The sequence below is a fragment of the Oryzias latipes genome, chromosome 13 (genome assembly GCF_053564925.1).
Source record: "Oryzias latipes strain Hd-rR chromosome 13, Olatipes_Hd-rR_3.1".
NCBI lineage: Eukaryota > Metazoa > Chordata > Actinopteri > Beloniformes > Adrianichthyidae > Oryzias > Oryzias latipes.
In genome coordinates this window covers 26,189,228-26,211,592 of record NC_136249.1, presented here as the reverse complement: position 1 = coordinate 26,211,592, position 22,365 = coordinate 26,189,228, and the positions used below count along the sequence as shown (strand labels likewise).

Sequence of the window (22,365 nt, the reverse complement as noted above, 5' to 3'; positions counted from 1 at the left end):
TTTTGTTAGAATTTACCTCTTCTTGACACAAAATGTATATAATTTAATTTTTTAGACTAACATTTTCAATAAAATTGTATAAAGGACCTTAATTGGAAAAGAAAAATCTTAATTGTGTTTGATCAAAATCAAGCTTTTTGTCGTCTTTGCCGACCCGTACGTAAAAAAAATTACTTCCGTCTTTTGTTGTCATGGCGCCGTTTTAAACTAAGCTTCAGTAAACATGTACAGCTTCCCTTCTAAACTATATTTAATTCCGCCTATAAACAGTATATTCATATATTAGAACACAATATATTAACCGGAGACGACACGACATAACGGAGGAGTTTGGGGTAAAGATACCGTTTGCTAAATCAACCTAGAGACGAGGTTACCCTTGATGCTAGCTAACGCATTACCACCACTAGTCAAGAATAGTTTTATGTTTTGTCTGGATTCGAGGATGTTTACCCTAAAATGACCACACAGCACGTGCAGGCCGGACCTGTTAATTCCCTTGGACAGGACAATCTAAATAGAGCCTGGGTTGCCGTTAACCTCAACGTAAACGTTGGAGATCCTGCCATCATCAGAACGACGAATAAGGTAAAGGAAGAAATATTTGTTTGACTGTTCACTGCATTCTTTGGGAACCCAGGATTTGTATTTACAAAATAAAATAAAAACAAGTGCACATATATTACTAACCAGAAAAGTATATGGTATCCAATAATGTTAAAGAGAGAGAGAGAGAGAGAGAGAGAGAGAGAGAGAGAGAGAGAGAGAGAGAGAGAGAGAGAGAGAGATATGAATGTACAGTCTTGAATGTCCTTTGCAGTCTAATATGGGATATTTGTTAGAGATGGGCCAATATCATGTTTTCTGTCCTATACCAATATTTTTCCCTGTGCCTGTGGCCAAAAGCCAGTATTTTCTAATATATCTATATTTATATTTAGGTGTCTACGATAACACAAAGTTTAGATTTTATTTTTATTTCTTGTATAGAAATGTAAAATCACATTGTACTTGACATTTTTAACATGCACCAATGGATCTCATAGGAACAAGTACTTCTTTAAAACTTTGAAAATATATTTGAAAACACTCAGACCATTTACTGACAAACACATAACCGTAAACCAAAAGCTTGCCATTGCCAGGGATCTATTTTATATATGTATCCTTATCAAAAATTAAATGTACCAGAATACAATCGGAACAATTGACTATACCATGACTATAGTATTTATTGACTCTAATATATAATTGAGCTCTTCCTCTGCTGTAACCACCAGTCAAAGTAACAATAAGAAGAAAAATGGTGGCAAATCCATTCATGTTATATGTCTGTGGCTTATGTCGGTGATTTTTTAAAATGTTTTTTTCAAAGTATTAGAAGCTGTTTTAGGGGGATTATATTTTGACTTCTTGTTCACAGCTTTTGTTTAATGAAGCCATCCCAGCGAGTGCGATCAACCGTGCTACCAGAGTCGGCCCTCCAGCTCCAATTGTGATTGAAAAACTTCTGCCGCGGACAGAGGAGGCTGAGAATGGGAGAAGCAGCAGAAGCTCCCTCGGCTTCACAGCGCTCTCTGAGGAGAGGCTTCAGGCGGCTGTGAAGTTGGCCAAAAAAGATCTGAGACGAAGGCGCTTTGAGTCACATGCTAACATTGGATTCAAACCTCTGCAAGAGATCTCCTACTTTGAAACAAGTGATGTGGAGCTACTTGAGGTAAACATACAGCTAGTTCAAAACTTGTGATTAATTAATAAAAAAACAACTGGTTATCTGGAATAGTTTGGTGGGATTTTCTCTCGACCAAGGAACTGCTGGTTTGTCCATGGAAGCACTAAATGTTTTTTTTTTTGTGTATATCTCAATAGGAACTAGCAGCCAGTCCAAGCAAAACAAAGTTAAAAGTCTCAAGTCCAAAAGAGAAGGTAGCTCGACCGGGTACCAAGCAGCACATTTCACAGAAATACCCGGCTTCGTCTTTGCCTCGTGCTGGCCAGTCCCCTCCAACCAGAGACTCTGGCTTAGGCCAAAAAAAAGGAGACAAACGGACACCTCTAAGCCAAGAGATCCAGAAACTCCAAAACGAACTGGAAGTGTACATACAGAAAGTAGAAGAATTGGCTAACAGAGGTAAAAGGAAAAAAAATCCTGTTATTGTCCATTCTACTGTCACATACAAGTTAATCTGATCAAATATCTAAATGAACGGATTGATTGTCTTTGGGTCCAAATTTTCTTTATGTTTTTTATTTTTAAATCTAAATGGATACAATTCTAAAAGTGATGATTGTGTGTTGTTTGCAACACCAGAGGAGAACGTGGAGGAACCGTTTGAACCTGAGGAGCAAACCAAGTTGGAAATGCGAAGACAGAAGCAGGCGGCCCGCTCAGCACAAGTCATTTATGTCCTTCAGCAACAAGTATTGATTATTTAATCACATGCTACTGGTTTACTGACATTTATCAAGGCTACATCTGCTGTTTACCTGCCAAGTTTAGCAGCAGCCCCATATTTAACTGTTTTCTGTCAAACTGTTTTGCAGGTAAAAGAGATACGACGAGATATTGAAAATTTAAGAGCAGACAAAACATGGGACACTAAAAAGGCAGGTCTTCATCAGTTATTGCAGCTAAGAGCCATCTATGATTTATTGATGAAAATAAAGATCAGACAGCAATTTGGTGTTTTCGGTTTTATCGGGGTAAAAGTATGACATGGATGTTTATGTTCCCTATCAATACTTTTTTGTTTAATATAACAAAATTTTATGGTGTCTTTTTATATATGAACTTTTACTGGGATGTTTTTTTTATGTTGTAATTTCTGTTTTTCTTTTTACAATCACAGTCCAGAGTGAACGGATCAAAAAAGCTGTCAAATAAACTGCCAGTCTCCTCTGCTTTCAGGCCATCGCCATAAACAAGCTTGCAGCTGCTCACCGTGGAGCTCTCAGAGCCTTACAGGTTATTAGCCACCAGCTCTCAGATGTGTCTCATAGCAAGGTGCCCCCTCACTGCAAAGAACTCGGGCAGCTGCTTCGCCAGCTGTCTTTGTGCTCAGCAAAAGTCGAAGTGGACCAGGATTCAGCTGTGCCTGGAATTGCTCTAGACATTCTGCAGAAACTAGAGGTCAGAAGCATAAATTACAATCCTGTAAGTTGGCTTGTGGGGAAAACTATTTTTTTTTCTTATTCTGACTTTGTTCTATAATTTTTAGGACCTTATGGCATGAATATACTCCTAAAAGTGTATAAAGGTTTTGACAAAAAGTCTCTTGTGTCCATAGAATGAATAATTTCCTGACTTCAATTGTGTTGTGCAGTCTATGGCTTCAAGATCAAACTTAAAGCTGGTCCACGTCTGAAGAGACTTATTTTAGTAATAAGGAAAACTATGGCCCGGAATAAATCATATTTATCTACTGTAATGCTGGTGTTTCCCCATAGATAGTGCACTACAATTTGATGAACCCTTGCTTAGGTGCAGAAAGTTATTTTGCTTTCATCTAGTTTTGGAAGATGAGTTGTTTTTCTGAATGCAGCATTTCTCTAAGTTTGCATTTTGAGGGAATTAACAAATTGTTGCAATTGGCACTAAAATGAGAGCAAAAGCCACAGTTTCAAAATAAAATCTCCAAAATGCTTACTTTTAAAAAGTATATATCAATTTTAAATCAGAATTAAAGCATGTCTTTGCCCTTCTTTCTTTTTCTTTCTTACCAAAACACTCCACGTATCTGCTCCTAGTCCAGCCCTTCTGTTAAATTTTAGAACCCCAGCGAGTCAAAAAAGCTGTCCCATCCCTGGTTTAGACAATGATTTTTCTAGAATATGTCTAGAAAAAATTATCTACTACTTTGAAATCCATTGACCATTTTCAACTACTTCCTGTCACTTGAAATAAAATATGATGTAAATAAAACCTTCAGAAAGAAAAAGCAAAAGTTAATGCAAGCATTTGCAAAGTCCTTTAATTGAATGAGGCACAGCAGTCGTGAAATCACATCTGCCAGGGCGTTTTATGGCAAATATTTTCTATTTATTTGTTGTAAAAAATGATTTACCTTTGTGAGGATTTTGTCTAATTAGGTAGTGGTATTTAATTGTGTTTTTTTTTTTTTCAAATGTTATCCCTAATCACTGAACCATCTTTAAATTCTTTGCAGACTTTGGACTCTGTCCTCAGCAAACAACATTTGCATGAAAAGAGGCAGAACCATGCATACTCTCCACATAGGAAGCTACCTCATCGCAGCATGTCACCCTCCCCTGCACCCAAGGGTCCCAGCATGTCAGCTGCTGGAAGACCTCCCTTAAAGCCCAAAAGAGGTTTCCATGGTGAGCACTATAAACTTGGTTTTTCTTTTTATGGGTAAAAAAATGAATTATTAGACCATTACCCACCTTTTCTGAAAGGGTTTCATGGTTGTTGAACTAATAATACTATGATTTGTTTAGTACACTTGGTTAAATAATGGCTTTGCCTTCTTTTGAGGTGTCTATGAGTCCCTCTATGGTTTTAGGCGAGTTGCTTTCGGAGCCTTAAAACCGCAAAGGGATTATGTTTAACTAGTCTCTTGTGTTTTCGGAAGTTACCTCAAGGCTTTTGAGTGAGGGTCTCCTGCTGTGCTTAACCAGCTGCTCTCGGCCGTCAATAGGTGAAAGAAGTAGAAATCAAATTCATGACTCAGGCCTTTTGTCTCCTGCTGTTTAATCTTATGAGCAGTTAGCACCCGCTGACACCCATTATTGAAATCTCTCCACCTTGAACCTGATATTCAAAATCTTATATTCTATTTGTTTTGCAGCCAACTTCTGCTTTTATAGATAGATAGATAGATAGATAGATAGATAGATAGATAGATAGATAGATAGATAGATAGATAGATAGATAGATAGATAGATAGATAGATAGATAGATAGATAAAGAAGGTTTGTTGTAAATCTGTTATTGCTGACTTATTTTTGTAGTATTTAGTAAAACCATTGTAGTTTGAGCAAGCCTAACTCAAAGTTGAACTTCTTCCACTGTGACAGGAGAAAGGAGAATGGGACCTCACACTTCCAGAAGAACTTCTCCCACTTCTCACCAGCCTGTCAGGAGGAGAGATGCTCTCCACGTTGGCCTGCGCCTCGTCGCCCAGCAGAGGGAGCTAAAGAAGCTTCAGGGACGAGTTAAGAAAAACGCTGCCTCCAGCAAAGAGCAGCGTCCAGAAAAGAGAAAGTCTCATGTAATTAAGACTCTGGATGTTTAATATTAAATAATCAAAACTAAAATGGTGTTATTTTACAGTAAAACCACAGAGCATTTGGTTAAAACTACTGTTAAATTGATTCGCAGTGGTCAGATTACACAACATGAAGTCCATGTAAACAGACTCAATGTAAGTTATATTCATTTGTATATTCAGATTCCAGGCGCAGGCTTCCAGCAGCCCACGGTTTCCTCTCGGCTCCGAGTGAACCAGCTCCCTGAAAAGCAACACTCAGTGCCCTGGATTCCAACATCCCCCCACTCTCCACCTCCACAGCGGTGGGTTTGTTATCTCTTTTCCAATGACACATTTGCTTTGAAAAAAAAATAACACAGCCCTCTGACAAATAGATGATTAATTTCCTTACATAACTAAAGTTCTGCTCTTGGATGAAGGACCAGAGGCTGGTCAGATGAGGAGGAGGAGAGTAGTTGTTAAGTTAGCTTCAGAGATGAGATGTAAACAGATGGTGGGGTAAGTTTAGGCTCTGACATCTACTGCAAATGATTTAAGGTTTCATTGTACTGGAGAAAAATTTAAATGCAGTTAAAACTAGAAGGAGCTGCATTTCCAGAAGAAAATGCAGGGTTGAATGCTGTATTGCTGAATGAAAGCAGAAATATGATGAAAAAGCTGAACATTGTAAAAGTAGAATGTCTAAAATGGGTCAAACATTGTAGAAGGAGTTAAGCATGAAAGCTGAAATAGTTGAAAAAATGGCTGAACTGTCCTGGAAAATCCTGGAATATTTTGAAAAGTTAAAGGACCAAAAGTCAAAGGTGAACATTGTAAAAGTAGAATGACCAAAACAGGTCAAAATTTGTAGACGGAGTTAAGCATGAAAGCTGTAATTGTTGAAAAAATGGATGTCCTGTTGAAAATTTGAAGATGATGCTAAAATGGCTAAAAGTGCTAGCATCAACATCATCAACTGACTCAAAAAAACACATTGTTTGAGAGAATCATATTGGTAAAAGCTACATGTTATAAATTAGAAAAACAACTTTTTTCAAAATGGTGGCTTTTCTATTGATTTTATCTCCATAGCAACCAATTTATGTTTGGGTCGCCTGGGGATGACGAACAAATCGACGTCAGTTTCAGACAAAACGGAAAAAGTAAACCTTTGGACGTCTTTAGCAACGAAGTTTGTTTGCTAACCACGCCCACATTCCATATATGTCCAGATCCAGTGAATTTCAATATGTTCAGTTCCAGGCATGAAGTTTATTGCAATATTTGCTTCAGATTTTGTCATGAAATGGCCACCAAACAGTAGGTTGTGTCGACATCCCATAATGATTTATAAACGTATTTTATAGTCCAAAGCCTTGTGATCAATTTAATGTTTGAGCGGTGTCTGTAGCTAAAGGCATGTTGAAGATACAATGGTTGAAAGAACCAAAGGTTTTCGAGGATTCTCAATGTATTTAAATGGAGCAAAAATCTTGGAAAATCCTGGAAGATCTTGAAAGGTTCAAGGATTTGAAAGACCAAAAGTAATAGCTGAAAGGATTAAGCTGAAAGACCTTAACATTGCAACAGTAAAATGGTTAAAATAGGTAAAAACTGAAGTTTAAAATCGCCTCACATTTAGGCACAAAATGGCCGCAAAACCGTAGTTGGTGTTGCCATCCCATAATAAGCAGTTTAATGTTTGAACGGTGTTTCTAGCTAAAGGCATGTTGAAGTTACAATGGTTGAAAGAAACAAAGGTTTCAAGGATTCTCTATGTATTTTAATGGAGCAAAATCTTGTAAAATCCTGTAAAATCCGGGAATATCTTGAAAAGTTGAAGGATTTCAAAGTCAAAGCTGGAATAAGTTGAAAGAGATGAAAATTTTAATAGTTGAATAGTTGAAAAATTTTTGAGGTGTCCGAACGGGGTCTTGAACTGGCAGCCTCTTGTACCACAACTTCCCAATGTATTTAAATAGGGCAAAAATTCGAAGAAAACCTGGAATATCTTAAAAAGTTGAAGGATTTGAAACACCAAAAGTCATGGCAGGAATAAGCTGGAAGAGCTAAACATTTTAAAAGTTGAATGGTTAAAATAGCTTAAAAATTGTAGATGGAGTTAAGTGCCGAAAAACGGCGGAAGATAGCATAAGAGGAAAAAACAAAGGGTTGAATGCTTTACAGCATTCAACCAATAACGCTTACACTTGTAAGTTTCTTTTTGTTAAGAGAGCACTTAACATAAATGTGCCTTAGGGTTAGTTTTTAGGTCAGATGAAATTTTATCTCTGACACCTTTATACAACAGCCCAAAAAAAGGTCACAAAACATGTCAGTCAAGTGTTTCAAATTGTGCATTTATCGCCCTTACTATTCTTCCCTTTAAAGCCCAAATAATGCATTTCCTTTTTATCATCATATTTTTTTTGGTAAAATATAAAATACATTATAAAAAAGGGAATTCTTAAAAACATGTATGCTTTAAAGAGGACATAATCTGTTTCTAATTTTTTACTTTTAGTGTTTTGCTGTGTTTACAAAGGGCTGTTTATTTTTAGTAGTGCCACATTTAGGGTCCAAATAACTGCATAATACTAACACTTTCTTGTTTTTTCAGTAGTAAACCATAAAATAGTGTATGAGTATTATGTAGACATTTGCAGTTCTTGTAAAAACAAAAGTCTACTTTAGGTTATTCATCTTATAGTCCAACTTTAATCATCTATTGATCCATTGTAAAAGTGTTTTTAGGCAAAATGCTACAGGAGTAAGCCTCCGCTCATTTCCCATGATCTTTTTGTTTACACTCTCTCCCGCTAGCTCATAGCCTCCCACAACCCAAGCTAACATTAATGTCCTCCATCATGATGAACAAAAATGATCAAAAATGCAACAAGAACATGTTAAAAACAGTTTTCATTAGAGTGCTTCTTTAACTGAAGATCCTGTGCTACAGTTTGAAAAAGAAAGTTTCAAATTCAATGATCTTTATAGAAAATGAAGTGAATGTCAACTCCTAAGGTGTGAGTTCTGAAGTTTTTCATATCTTTAGCCTTCTTGGTTTTGCTTTTCTCTGTGGTTGTGTTTTATAATGTATTCACTTTGCTGTCATTTCAGCAGATCTCCTCAGAGAGGGATATCAGAGCCTCGCTGCCTCTTCTCTCCAGTGAAGCCCCCACTGAGCCCCCCAAAGCAGCAGGTGGGGGGTGGATTGGACACAGAGCTGACTCTGAGCCCAACTAAGGCAAAAGAAGCCCAGAACGAAGCATTAAGGTGGGTTTATCATTGCTTTTGTTTTTTTTTTCATATTTTTATATCAAAATCTGGTACTTTAATTCTGCTTTTTAAACATGTTACCATTAAACAATGCAGTTTTTTTCTGTTCTGTTAAAAAAAGCTCAATGCCAAATGAACTCCATTGTTATTTATTGCCCTGCTTTCTCTACTCTTTCCTTCTCCACACTCTGAGTCATTTCTCACGCTTATGTCAGACCCCACTTGTTCGACCCCACAGGCAACACTCTGTTCATAGTTAATTCTTTCCAATAAATGAATCCAGATCCGCGCTAGATTGAGGTCTTTTTTTTTCTAAAAGTTGTTAACAGTTGGCCTGCTTTCGGTGCAATGAGCCTCATTGATTGAGCGTTGCACACATGGCTCTGTTTAATCAAATCTTAATTGCTACGGTTGTGCTTTCCTATTAATCAGTGACTAACTGTCTGATTTTTAGAGACAAGGATTATAAGTTATTCATGTGAAAAGCTTAATCAGGCTTGAGTTTTGCTTAATGGTATGATTGCTGGCTTGGTACAGGAAAGCTTGGCTGGATAAGTTGACTGTGCAGAGACAGAAGGAGCTGAATCATTTCACTATAGAAGAGGCTGAACGCATCCAGAGGTTAAGGTATGTCACTGATATAATTACTCTAATTGGTATACATCTGAGGTCTGAAGGGTAAGTTGAAGGTCACATTGTAGAAGTTAGCAGTAGTTATAAAAAAAAAATACACTCACAACAAAAATGACATTTTTATCAACATTAAAACAAACCGGAATCACTTTTGAATTCATGGACAAGAGATTTTGACCAGTGAGATAGATTTAAAAAATACAAGCTCCATAAAAATGTTTATGTGAAACAAAAACACAGCTTCAAATAAGAAATACTAGTCATTATATTTAAATCAGGAGTAATTATGTTTTCTTTTCAATGGAAAACTTCCAGACAAGTATTTCCTAATCTTGTTTCTTCTTAATTTTTATATTCTGTTGTCCTTATAATTAACACAATAAATAAGTCATGTAAAGGCAGATATGTATCTGTTACTGCACGCTCTGACCTTGAGCTCATCTCTAACTTAGCCAACAGCTACGGGCAAGATAACACAAACTGTCAAACGTGTATATTTTTCTCTTTATAGAATCCTGGACTCCAATTATATGGAAATGCACCCATAAACTTTTGTAGACTGATGGAAGCAACAATTGCTCCTAAAAATGCTCATGTTTGTCCTCCTTGGCACCATTTTAGCATACAAGAGCTACAGATAAAAGAAAAAAAACCTTAAAATGTGGCTTTTTTGTGACTGTCACTTGCTGATTATCAATTTGTCAATATAATTTGATTAGTAGCATCACACATTGTCTTATCTCCTCATTTTTATAACATTTTCAGGGTGTAGTTACTTTTTTTTTTGCAGCACACTTTTAAATTATTATTTAATTCTTTAAAATCTCTGTTAATCTCTTTGAACCTGATGAGAACCGAATGATTTATGACCTGATGAATCATTCGATTAAAGTAATCTACTAAACAGCCGAGCTCATCAATAAGAGCATCTCGTGCAGTTTCACTTCAGTGTTCGTGTTTATGACACAATAACCTTCATGGAGGCTTTGTGGAGGTCAGTTTGTCCTGGTTAGATTTCAATTTCTCAAGAAAAAAAAAATGAAATGCAAAAAGATAATCTGGTGAAACAATACTTTTGTTGCTACCAATAAAATAATGTTATCAGGTTATTAATTGAACAAAAATTTTTTCCGTTCTCCTTTCTTCAGCCTCTCTAGAATTTGATTTGACAGTAAATCCGAAATATTGCAGACATGCCTTTGCAGCCCCCTGTGTCATGCTGTTGGTATGGTTCTTAGTATTTATTATTATTTTTTGATCTGGTGGAAGTGCTGATTCAGAGAGATGTCTGGACAGAATCAGGCCGCGGTGAAGTGAGTTCTCTTCACAGCTGTAAAGCTCTGTAACCACTTTAGTGTGTTCGTACTTATATTGTCATTTTTTTTGCACACGCTCAGATTAAAAATCATTCTCTTTCTCCCGAAATCCATCAAGCAAAACATGATAAGCTGAGCTCGTCTGTGTTAACTCAAATTAAAACATTTGCTCTTCTACTTCCCATCATGCCTTTGTATATTAAGAGTTGCAGGCTTGAGCCCCTTTTTGCCAGGGGCCACACTTACCTCCAGGCCTGTCCTTCTACCGCCTCAGGTTCTAGTGTTGGCTGATGGTTGACATTTTTGAAGCCTGCTTGTGCTTTGGGTGCTGCCAGTTGGTCCTGAATGGTTTGGTTGGGTTGGGTTAGGTCTTGGGTAGGAGGTCTTATGGCAGGATGCAGTATATGCCAGTTACCATTTTACCGTTTTTAAACAGTGTACCATATTACCATTTAGAAACTGTAAATTCAATTGAAGCAGTTCAATTGTGTGTTTTTTTATCTGTGTGTTTTGGTTAAAGGTCTGAAGTCATCTCAGCTCAAACATCTGACAAAGAGAAGACGAGCAAAGAGAGGACCCGGCCTCTTGTAAAGGGTCCTCAGGTGAGAACCACGATGGAGGATCTTCAACACATTTTCCCTCACCAAACAGTACTTACATGAGCCTTTTTCAATATTACATCTACTTCAGCAAAATCAATAGCTCTTTGATTTTTGTTGCGTTGTATCCCATCTTAAAAGGTAAAGACACATCACAATTGACATTGTTACTTTGCTAAAGCAGATAGAAGAGAAAATAAACCAGATCAATGCATCTTTAGGATTCAGTTAGCTCGCTGCAACAAATTAAAGTTTGTTGCTTTTGAAACTTTTCATTTAGTAAGAATTTCGTACTAATGACTTCATAGTTCTGGACCATAATAAATATAGATTTTCAGAGAAGGTCTAAAGATGTTTGCTGTCACCACATGTTTACTTGCCTGTAGATTTATTTATTTATTTTTTGGGCCTTCTTTGAGGGCATGACTTGGGGTTACTCTTGAAGACACATTGTCCTGCTCAGGCGGCGGGCGGTGCTGAACGGCTCAGCGAGGCGCTCCTGGAGGATCTTTCGGAGGACACGGCAGCACGGGCAGCTGAGGCAGACAGACGGTTTGAGGGCCTGGCCCTGTGTGGGCTGCCAGCCTCCACCCTGGAGAGCATGTTGCTTCGTATGGAGGAGATACAGGTATTTATAGTCAGCTGTTGTGGCGGCTCATGTGTCTGCTGCTTCCTTATGTAAAATGAAGACTACAGCTTTCGTGATTTTCCATTTCACTGTCATGAATTGTAGTTTAAAATGTAACTTCCTCATCTAATCCAGTGTTAATTAATAAGTGATTAATGAAAATAAGCTGCATTTAGGTATTTGGGGGTGGAGGCAAAATCAGCCAATAAGTTACTGATAAAAAGTTTGCTGCTCTTTTAATGCTTGAACTGGAAACTGGAATTACATAGAATATTTAATTATTATAGATATCACATTTACTTGGCATCATCTACAGTCTGATTATGGTTATATTTGGTCTGTTAATGGTTTTGAATGGATGAAAACAGGTCTTTGTTTTTTGTGTGAGCAGAGAGATGAGGAGGAAGTGAGAAGACGATTCGCTTCTATCACCTACTCAGACCCTCTTTACTGGAACCGAGAAGGTAAATTAGTTCAGAAGGATCCTCTGGTCTAAAAGCAAAGCCCTGAAACTCTTTCTGCAGTGTGTCCTGTAGATGGAGGTAGTGATACAAACAGACACGAAGGTGAATGTCTGTCATTGACGCTATACGCTCTTCTTTCCATCTGTCCATCTTACGCTCTTCTTTCCATCTGTCCATCTTGCTGTCCCTCGCTCATCTTCTTGCTTTTATGCATTAACATTTCCCCCCTGCTCTCCTCCTTAATGCCTGTTTTTCCCAGGATCCCAGCGCCGGGTCCCGGGCTCCAGGCCAGCCTCTCCACAGCCAATTAGATTCACAAGGCCAGTGTTAAAGCAGACTTCTGCAGCTGACATTGTCCTCGAGAAACCCTTGGATGTTGGGTATGTTGTTGTTTTCTAGGTCCTTTTATTTATTTATTTATTTTTTGACTAGAACTGGTAGAACCTATTATTATTTAGTGATCTATGTAACTTTCTACCATCTTATTTAGTCTGAAAAATACATTCTAATTCACTAATTTATTTAGTTATGTTTACCGGTAATCATTTCAGCAATTATATTTATAAATTGAATTTAGTTTATGTATTTTAGCATTGGGTCACTTTCAGTCTACTGTTTTTTTAGCTGAGAACATTTTGTTGGATCCTACTCTACCAGCATCCCTGCTGGTATTCTCTGTTGGTGTAATTAGACACGAGACTCCACAAAAACAAGTGCTGGATGTTTTTCTTGTAAGTACAAGCCCGTACTGTAGTGTAGAAGCACCGTTCCACCAGGAGGGTGGAATGGAGACGAAGGTCTCTCGGTGGGTACCGTACCCAGGGCAGAGTCTATTCCTGACTCTGGCTGCAGACTCCAGAGATGGAGCCTGGGCTGCATCTGCTCAGCTGCTTACATTAGTAAGCAACTTGCAGGGAAAGAGATGAGATAATGGATGAGCTTGTAGTTGTTGACACAGACGAGCCAGCAGGACACTACAGGCAAGTTGAGTTGGACGCAGTTAGCCTGTCACTTTTAACGTACCTTGGGTTCAGTTTTCCATCTAGAGACATTGCCCCTCAGATACATCCTGAAATAAAATCATCTTTAGCTCCAGACATGGATCAAGTCTGAATTCTAATTTGTGGCTAACCTTGCATGGCCGTTTTCATATTTTTAGAAGAATTTGGCCTTTAGCTACTTTAGTGGCTTTGAGACTTCTTCAAATTAGATTTTTTTTTGATATTTCACCATGACTATAGACGCTAAGAAGTACTAGAAGATTTCCTTTTTATAGAGACTTTTGCAACATTAACTGTGTTGCATTCATTTGCATATGTTTACATTAAAAGCATCAAACATGTTTTGCTAAATGTAATATTATTATATTATATATAATATTCTATTATAATGTTATGTTAATATTATTTTACTACATAACACCAAGCTTAGTACAAGCAAACTGAAAGGTTTTTCTTCATTGTTTCTTCTTTATTGGCAATATAAAAAAAGGATTTTTCAAAATCGAGACTAAAAGTGAACCAAACTGTAGTAACAGTGAATCATTGCATCCCTAAATTATTGATAATTAATGCAATAATCATTTCTAATCATAATTAATAAATACTCCACAAGCACACTATTTTGATATCTAACTGTTTGATGTATAATTACTTTTATAATAATGTAATATCTTTTTGTCAAATATTTGTTGTCAAAACGCACTTCATCTTTGTTATTTTATATAATTAATATTATATATTGTTTGTTATTTGATATATGATCTGCACGTGGACTGGTAAAATTATAAATAACTCTAATTGGAAGTTATGAACTGGATTATCATAACTATGTAAAAAAAAAGTTAGTAAACCAAAATAGTGGATAACATTATATAAGTTCACTTCTTCCCACGCCTTTTTCAAGACATAATTTAAACTCTTTTGTACAATTTCATATTTATTTGATTCAGTGTGTCGAGTACTGTATGTATAAGTACAAGTATATCTATTTATGATTAAGAGTTATAATGCCCTCGTTTACATGTCTATCTGGATTTGAAAATATGGAAGTGTATGTTCTCTTACTTTTTAATTTCTAATTTTTCCAATCAAGTCATGACCAATTATCTTAAGTTTGATATCAATTTATTTATAGATGTAAAAAGGGTTTCCAAAGCATCCCATTCGAACCGTCTCCGCTTACATTTTACAGCTAAGATTTCTTTGACCTGCTTTAAATTGTAATATTTGCGAAAGGAAAACGTTTCCACGTTGTTGGCGTGCATTAGCTCCGCCTCCACCTCAATAACGATCCCACCGGTTCACAGTAAAACCTGCCAACTGCCATTACAAGCAGAAGGATCTTCTAACAGATTAGAATACACCTGTGCATCCGTTTCCTGGACTCTTTTATTATCCATTTGGTCCATCCGTATGTATCTATTTGCACGATTAACATTGAGAGGGCTTTTCTAAAATAAGATGCGATCACTCACGTTGACCTGCAGATAAACTCATTGAGGTTTGTCTGATGGTCAGAAGTCAAGGCTGCTAGAACATCCCAAATGCATTGTTTGCCATAACTGAGCAATTTGCATGCAAAAAGAGAAAGCTCTGAGAGAAAAGGTGTGGGATGACATTTGAGAAGCAGAAGGTGAGTGGAGACGGAGCATCATTTTGTTCGGCATAATGACTTTTCTGTACTTGAATGCCAAAACTCTGATTCTATCTATACTCTGTTTTTTGTGTGGGGACAATAGAGAATTGAGGTCACAGATCTAAGTTGCTATCCTTTTAAAATCTTCCCCAAAAACCGTATATTTAGGGATACATATCTATAAAACACGCCTATTTCCTGTGAGTACCACAGTCGATTTTTTTTTCACTTTTATTCTTTTTTGGGAAGATAAAAGTAAACACTTATTGAGCTTCACTGTTGAGCCCATGAAGATCACAGTTTTCCTGGCAGTGGCTTCGTAATCGGTGGAGTATGTGTTGTATAAACACTTACAGAGGATCCGAAAGAGGACGTCTCTGTTCTGTGTTTGGGAGAATATGTTTGCACGGTTAGGGACACTAAAGACTCTTCACAGCAAACCTCGGGCTCGTTTGAGGCTGACCTTGGAATACAACAAATGTTTAAAAAAGATTTAGCAGGATTTTTTTGGGGGTTAAAAACCGTTTGCTTTTGCATCTTCGTAGGATTAAATTAATCCTGACCCATGCTCAGTGTAGCAGAGAGTAGGTTTAATTTGGGGAATTCAGAGCAGCAAATGTGTGAAGAGATCATTATGAGTGTGGTTTCAGCCTTGGTTTAGTTTATATTATCCACATTTTTCAGCCCTCAGAGATGTTTTGCTGTCTAGTATCGTGCACAGAGGAAGGGAACTTTCTGCCTGTACTGTCACACATAAAAGGCATTTTTATGTTGCTTCATAAGCTTCATGATGGAAATAAACCTTTCCTCTATATTTCAAACATGTGTTGTAATTGTATTTGTTAAATAATAACACATGCACTGAGGTTTCTGAGAGAATTTTATTAAAACACCATTCACATTTACAGTAGGTTCATTTTTGCTTCATGCAGGATGCTATTTTGATCTGTTTTTTTACTGCAGCTCTCCATCTTTTGAATTTTGAGCAAATCCCATCTTGACAGGAGCTCCCAGTTGTTTACATGATGCCAGTGTTTTTCTCTTCAATCAACCTTCACCAGGATGAAGGTTGCTTTCCCCCTTGACTTCCTTTTTCCAAAACAGCATCAGTTGGAGGGACAATGCAGGGAGAGGGTCCACCTTTCAACTCATCAGCAGAGTGGAAGATAAGATTTACTGTATATATAGCGAGTAGCGCCAATGGAGATCGTGATCATTTCGACAGGCTCTCTGCGGCTCCATCGCCAGGTCAGAGAAATCAATGCAGAAGATGAAAGCCCCACTCTGCAGCATGACAAACCTTTCATCTGGCTTTCTTCTTGGGCCAAGTATGTCATTTCCCAGTAAATGGAAGATTTGCAGTTGTGATAGCTTCAGTCATTTTCCATCTGATTCACAATGACCCCAATGCAACATGATGAAAGAGAGACTAAACATTTCCTGGTCACAGCCTGTTTTTTTTTTCTCTGCATCCATGCTGAGACTCACAACAGTCATCTTCATTTCATGTCTGAGCCAATTTTGGTTTTATCCTACTCCTCATCAGTCCAGCCTTCTTTCATTTTTAATATATTGTTCATGACAGCATCCTTAGCCAGGTTTTTGCTTGTGCCAGCGGTCTGTAAGAGGCTGGATCTTTAATCAAGAAATGGGAGGACAAAATTGAGGTGAACAAAAATAACCGCCAGTCTATCTTCTTGGATTCTTCAAATCCTCTTTTGGCCCTGCAGTTGCTGAGTGATTATGACAAGTATATGACATTGTTTGTATATTAATTCTAAAGTAAGCACAGAGTCTGCAGGATACTCAATTGGTGCTTCTTCTGTCCTCAAGGTGAAAAGAAATTCTCCCGTTTCAAACTTGAAAAAGAGTTGACCTCCCTGGTGCTTTGATATTTACGGCTGCTGGTGCTACTGTGTGGTTTGTAACCGCTTGTGGTTAAAACTGAAACAAATTCAGCTGAAGCCAAGAGCACAAAAGAAAAAGGCACTTTGTTTTGGACTCAGTATAGCCCAGAGAGTGCAGTGGCAAGAGCCAGGCGGATTTTTCTGAGCAGACAGGATTAGAACGTCACACCATTGCTACGCCCAGCTGAGCCCCTGCTTGTTTTATATGCTAATACGTTTTGCAGCAAAAACTTTAGTTGTTTCACACAGAACACAAACATTTTAGTAAGTAATATTTTTATTTACTGCTCAGTAAAAGAGGCAGTGTACTCACATTTCGAAGAATCCTCTATAGATCTGAATGACCGGGTTTATCTTATGTTTCCAGTCACGACTTCCTGTTTGAGAGCAGCCTGACAGACCAGGCATCCCAATCTGAACAGGTACCCACGAGCAGCACCGTTACCCGCAGGCCGCTGGAGAGGAGCAAAGGGACTGTTATCTCAGTGCCAAGCAGCATGCTGAGAAGCATCCGCCACTACCAGGACAACTACGACACCTTTGTGCGCTCTAAGGCTCATGAAGCACCTGGCGGCTTCAACCCCTGGGCTGTTGCAGAAAGGTAAAGCTGTTCCATCTCTTCCGTGTCTTGATTTTTCATTGTAAGGGAATACATCTGAAAGTGTTTAAATGTGTCAAACTTGAATTACACGTAGACTTATGAATGGTACATCTTTACGATGTTTCTTAAAGACTCACTCCGATCATCTTTTGATCTATTTTAATAGCGTTTCTAGTATTTTTTTTTGTTATGATTATGCCATTTTCAGCCAAAATAAAAAGGAAAAAACAGTTGTTTTTTAGGGCAAAGTTTCTGTAGTTCATTAGAAATGTACCTCTGAGTTGTGGGCGGGATCGTTGGTCTGGAGCAACCCCACCAATCATAGGTGAAAAACAAGATGGACAACAACTGTCTTTATAGTATTTGTTATAAAATTAGCATTTGAACATGAACAATGATAAATAGGCACAAAAGAATAGTGTATAGACAAGTGCGTATGTAAGCAGGTGAATGTTGACAACGTAATATTTTAGGATATTTAACAGAAAAAATAAAAGAATATAATTAAATTGTTCTTGGCACAAATTTGGATTTAGGATAACTAAAGTTGTTGCTGACATCAGACCTCAGCAGTTATGGTCACATGGGCTAGAAAGCAGGATTTGCCTGAAGTTATCTTGACCATAGTCTCAAAGGTTAATACCTTGATCATTTATAAAAATCAGGAACAGAAATACGATGAGCTCATGAAAGGTCACTAAGGGTCATAAGTAAAATTTCAGGAACTTGGTCTTGGCAGTAAAGGTAGTTATCTAAAAAACGCAAAGCAAAAGAACTGAACTGGGGCTACTTGTGAACCAAGAAGATTGTCTTACAGCCATTCTGTGTAGAGTGGAGACTGTGGCAGATTTGAGTTTCACTCCAAAGTTATAAAACTCCGAAAAGCCAAGTTCCATGACCGAGGATTGGGCCGCCTTCGACTGCCACCCAAACCACATTGCACCGACCCCTTTTCAGCTCTCGTGGTGGGCCCACTGGAGAGTGATCCCACGTCGTTATTGCGTGCTGGACCCGGCCGGTGCCCGTGAGAGGAGCCCCGGCAACCAAGCACTCGCCTGGGAGCCCCAACCCCAGGCCTGGCTTCAGGGTGGGGCCTCAGTAACGTCAATCCCGGCAACATTACAAAATCTTTGATTGTACTTCTCATAAAGGATTTCTGAACTGCTCGTTGTCTGGCTGCCATGGGAGACCCTACCAGGGGCAGAAGTCCCAGACAGCATAGGCCCTGAAGTCACTCCAGCACTCAAATCCCTCCACCACGTTAAGGTGGCGGTTCAAAGAAGGGCAACCGGGTCCCGGATGAGCAGAAGAAGATAGATGGATGGATGGATGGATGGATGGATGGATGGAAGTTATAAAACTACTTAGGACGAAAATAATTGTTTTTTAGTTATTTCTCTTAATTGTTCAACACACAACAATCATTCAGTGATGCAGTAAAAACAGAAAACAGAAAATGATTCAGTTTTTTTTAAATTTTATTTCAAAAAAGTCTTTATATTAATTCATATCTTTGAAAATTCTCTAGGAAACAAAATAAAATGTGAAATAATAGGATCCATTTAAATTCAAACATTTCCAGAAAAGCGTTTTTTTGTCTTGCAGCGTTTAGATCATTAAGGAATAAAATCCTGAATCTATTGCAGTCGGAAGAGTCAGGAGAAGGATCTTTGCAGAAATTAGGCTACCGTACTTAGGAGCTTTTTAGCATGAATTCCTGTCTGTAAATCCCTAATAGTGGTCATGCAGTGGAAACATGGTAGAAGAAGATCAGCACTTTGTAGGAGTGGAGATAAACCTTTTTTCTTTTGAATTTTAAGCAGTTCTAGTTTTTTGTGAAGAATGCTAGAGGTGTGTTTTATATTCCGTTTAGCATCTGTGTGATGCCTTTATTACTAACAGGCACATCAGTGAACAAAAGTTTGTGAATATTTTTTGTTCTCCTCTCACTCTAAGGCAAATACTTTATCAGTGTAAGGAGAAACACCTGATCATTTTAGTCTTCTTGGGGATGGAGGGCACATTTACGTCTTCACGTGCATCTCAGCTGTTCTTCCACAGAACGTGATGAGAAGGTAATGAGCAGTGGAGTGCTGCGTTGGCGCCAGGGCTCCATCAACTCGTCTGTTAACAGACTCATCTACTTTAGAACGCTGCTGAAACTGAGAAGGCAGCCTTGAAGCACTTCTTTTCACAGCTCTGATTCTTAAATTGAGAGGAACTGACTGCAATATTAACTTACAGATAGATATGAAAGTCCACTTTCTGAGTGGTGTTAAAAATATGCGCTTGGAATGACTCTGAGCAATAATGTCTCATAACAATTAAACTAAGTTCACAAGGATATTTCTTCACACTTATTCTCTATCCAGTTTTAATCTCATTGAATTGTAATAAAAGAATAACAATAATAAATTCCTCAGATACCTTTTCATTCATTCCTGCCCTCATATCTGTGCACATATTTGCACCAGGATCTTTTTCTGAATTTTTTTAGGCATTTTCTTTATGACACGTCTTTCTTTGAAGGAGACCTTGCAAAGTTTTCTGGGTTCCACTCTCAGCCTCAGCAAGTATATTTGTCAGGGAAAATCTGCACTAATTGCACCCCCTGCTATTTGCAGAAAATGACCCCAGGCTCGAAATTTGCATTTTCTTTTCAAGTTTCACGTGGTTTTAGAGCTTGGTTTGCTTTTATATTTTGTGCATTTCTTACATTTATGTTCTTAAAACCTTCGAGCAAGAGCCACGGAAGCAGTTAAAAGAAATTAGTTCATATGATAGATATGATAATTTTCAGATTTAGAATTCTGTGTGATGTAGTTATGGATTTATATAACACTTTGGCATATACGTAAGTAATAAATTTTTTATATACCATACTTTTCTGGATTTACACAAATGTACTTACCATAAATAGACATAGCTAAGTAGATGCAGTATACATGTAAAACACATAATACAAGACACATTTCTTATTGCTTATTTGGTTAAGGCACATATATGATGTTGTAATTTAGTTGGAATGAAACAAAAGTCTGAATTTTAACTTCCAGCTTCTTTTTTGTTTTGTTTTAAGATCTCAGGGCTACATTTAAAAAATGATTATAACATTTTTAACAGTGACTAGAACATGTGGTTGTGTCAGAAATCTGAGTTCTGTCTCCCTCTCTGGTCACCGGCGGGGGCCGTCTCCAGAGTACTAAATGCACTTCATCTCCCAGACTCTCATTCACTCAATGAACCACAGTCTACTTAAACACTGCACTGAGTGAAGCTCAGTGTGAAGTATTGCTTGTGTCACTAAACCTTCATTACCTAGCATAATATTTGGACCTGATCTTGTGTTTCCTGACCCTGTTTCTGACTCTGTTTACCTGCCGCCTGCCCTGACTCTTGCCTGGATCTTGACTACCCCGTCTCTCCTCTGATGAACTCATGCCCGTTATCGACTCCTGCCTGCCTCACCCGGATTTAGCTTTGTAGACTTTTAGCAGAGCTAATAAACCTGCTGCAGTTGGAACCAGCCATCTATCTTTTCTTGTGACAGGTTGGTCTTACAGGAAATGCTTAGGGATGGCTTTAAGTCGCCTGTCAGATTCCATTTTGTTCCTGTAATTGAAGAAGTTTCCGAACACAGCAATGTCATTTATGGTGTACCATTGGCTCTGTGTTTGGTCTAATCTTGTTTTCTCTTGATAAGATTTCATGATATTAGGCAGCACAGCATACATTTCTGTTGTTATGCTGATGAAACTCAACTTTACTTATCTATTAGTTTACAGAACTCCAAGACTTGAATGATTTCAAGTGATTTTAGGTAAAAACAGACGTTGCTGTTCTTTGTCTGCACTCTTTTCTGTCCATGAATCGTTAAACCGATAACACAGTTTGTAACCGGTGACTACGTCGTTTTATAACAGATGTTATATTGAGTTTAAGTTTCTTTTTTTTCTGTTTTTCCTGTGGTTCTGGTTAACAACTGATCTCTTTTGTCTCATCGCAGATGTTCCAGTATTTTGTTTGTTGGTCTCTTTCTAATCTTCTCAAATCCCAACCAATCACATCTGACGGTACTGATTGGTTCTGTTGGATGTTTTCTCTTAATCTTCCAGTTGTTGGAAGTTTTCCTCCCCACTGTCACCGTTTGTTGGCTCACCAGGGGATTTCACTTTGATGTAATCTGTTGGTCACTTTCATAAACTCAATAAATATACTATTAAAACAATAAAAGAAATCATCTGGACTGAACTAGATTATTTATGAATCTAGCTCTGGATGTTTCTGGCTTTTTGTATGGGGCCTTGAGTTAACCTTGGTTGTGACCTGCATTATAGATTAAATTAAATTACTTGTTTTTTCTTAAACTTTCAGAAACTTTTCTCATCAGCTGTCTCTTATCTTTCATGCTTATTGTTGTTTCCCAGCTTGGCAGATGAGTTCCTGTCGGAGGTGCTGGATGATGTAGCCACAGAGTTCCAGGATGTGGTGGAGGAGTACGCCGAGGCCGTCTTCACTTCAGAGTTCCTGCAGCCGATACAGTCGCCTCCTGCTTCAACTGCAGCTGTGGTTAGGCAATAAGTTTATGGATCAATGGTCTAGCAAGACCAGGAATATTTATTATTTTTATGGATTTTTTTATGTTCTCAGAGTGGATATTTCACTTAAGAATAATGTCTTTTTTAAAGGCTGCATCAGGTTATTTGGATTTCAGGTGTTTATTTTTTTTTTATCAGAAAGCGCAGCAGATGGATGAATTGCACAGGTAACATTGATTTCATTTCTATTTGTGGTCCATTTTTATCTGTGATTGAACTCTGCTGGGCAAGTTAGTTTAGGGTCGATAAGCTTGGAGAGACCATTACAACATTACAAAGGATTAGAAGATTACAAGCCTCCCTTCAGACATGCTTTAAAGTTCTCAGAGGATTTTTCACTCTGTTTTCTTCTACATTGAATTATGGAAATATATTAATTGCATCCAGTCTTTGTCAAACATTCTTCTGAAGTATGGTTTGTTTAATCTGTTGTAACATAATGTCCTCTCTTTGCTTTAATGTCCAAATAAAAGGGTGTCTGTGCTGAATAACA

The 22,365-nt window shown here is 37.8% G+C and overlaps 1 protein-coding gene across 14 annotated transcripts; it reads left to right on the top strand.

Annotated features, from left to right (window-relative positions):
• Positions 1 to 190: 190 nt before the first annotated feature.
• On the top strand, positions 191 to 22,365 carry kiaa0753 (KIAA0753 ortholog). 14 transcript variants are annotated; one of them, XM_078929417.1, is made up of 18 exons: positions 191 to 335; positions 472 to 588; positions 1,424 to 1,717; positions 1,870 to 2,131; positions 2,312 to 2,421; positions 2,545 to 2,607; positions 2,909 to 3,130; positions 4,167 to 4,338; positions 5,038 to 5,231; positions 5,412 to 5,533; positions 8,334 to 8,486; positions 9,027 to 9,116; positions 10,959 to 11,040; positions 11,501 to 11,665; positions 12,057 to 12,129; positions 12,389 to 12,509; positions 17,041 to 17,274; positions 21,702 to 22,365. In XM_078929417.1, exons 5-18 carry the CDS (start codon positions 2,362 to 2,364, stop codon positions 21,853 to 21,855), a joined length of 1,905 nt encoding a protein of 634 aa, XP_078785543.1. In that variant the 5' UTR covers positions 191 to 335; positions 472 to 588; positions 1,424 to 1,717; positions 1,870 to 2,131; positions 2,312 to 2,361; the 3' UTR covers positions 21,856 to 22,365. The 14 variants fall into 14 exon arrangements, 10 of the variants coding, with proteins under 10 accessions (XP_078785543.1, XP_078785540.1, XP_078785537.1 ...); XR_013647073.1 differs by having other exon boundaries at positions 321 to 588; positions 17,096 to 17,274; XR_013647071.1 differs by having other exon boundaries at positions 321 to 588; positions 11,483 to 11,665; positions 17,096 to 17,274.

Excerpts from the sequence above, each read along its gene's own strand:
- kiaa0753 (XM_011482400.4), top strand. The coding sequence starts at position 460 with ATGACCACACAGCACGTGCAGGCCGGACCTGTTAATTCCCTTGGACAG. Across the intron at positions 2,608-2,908 it reads AAACATGGGACACTAAAAAG|GCCATCGCCATAAACAAGCT; the intron begins GCAGGTCTTCAT and ends CTCTGCTTTCAG. Across the intron at positions 5,534-8,330 it reads CACTCTCCACCTCCACAGCG|CAGATCTCCTCAGAGAGGGA; the intron begins GTGGGTTTGTTA and ends CTGTCATTTCAG.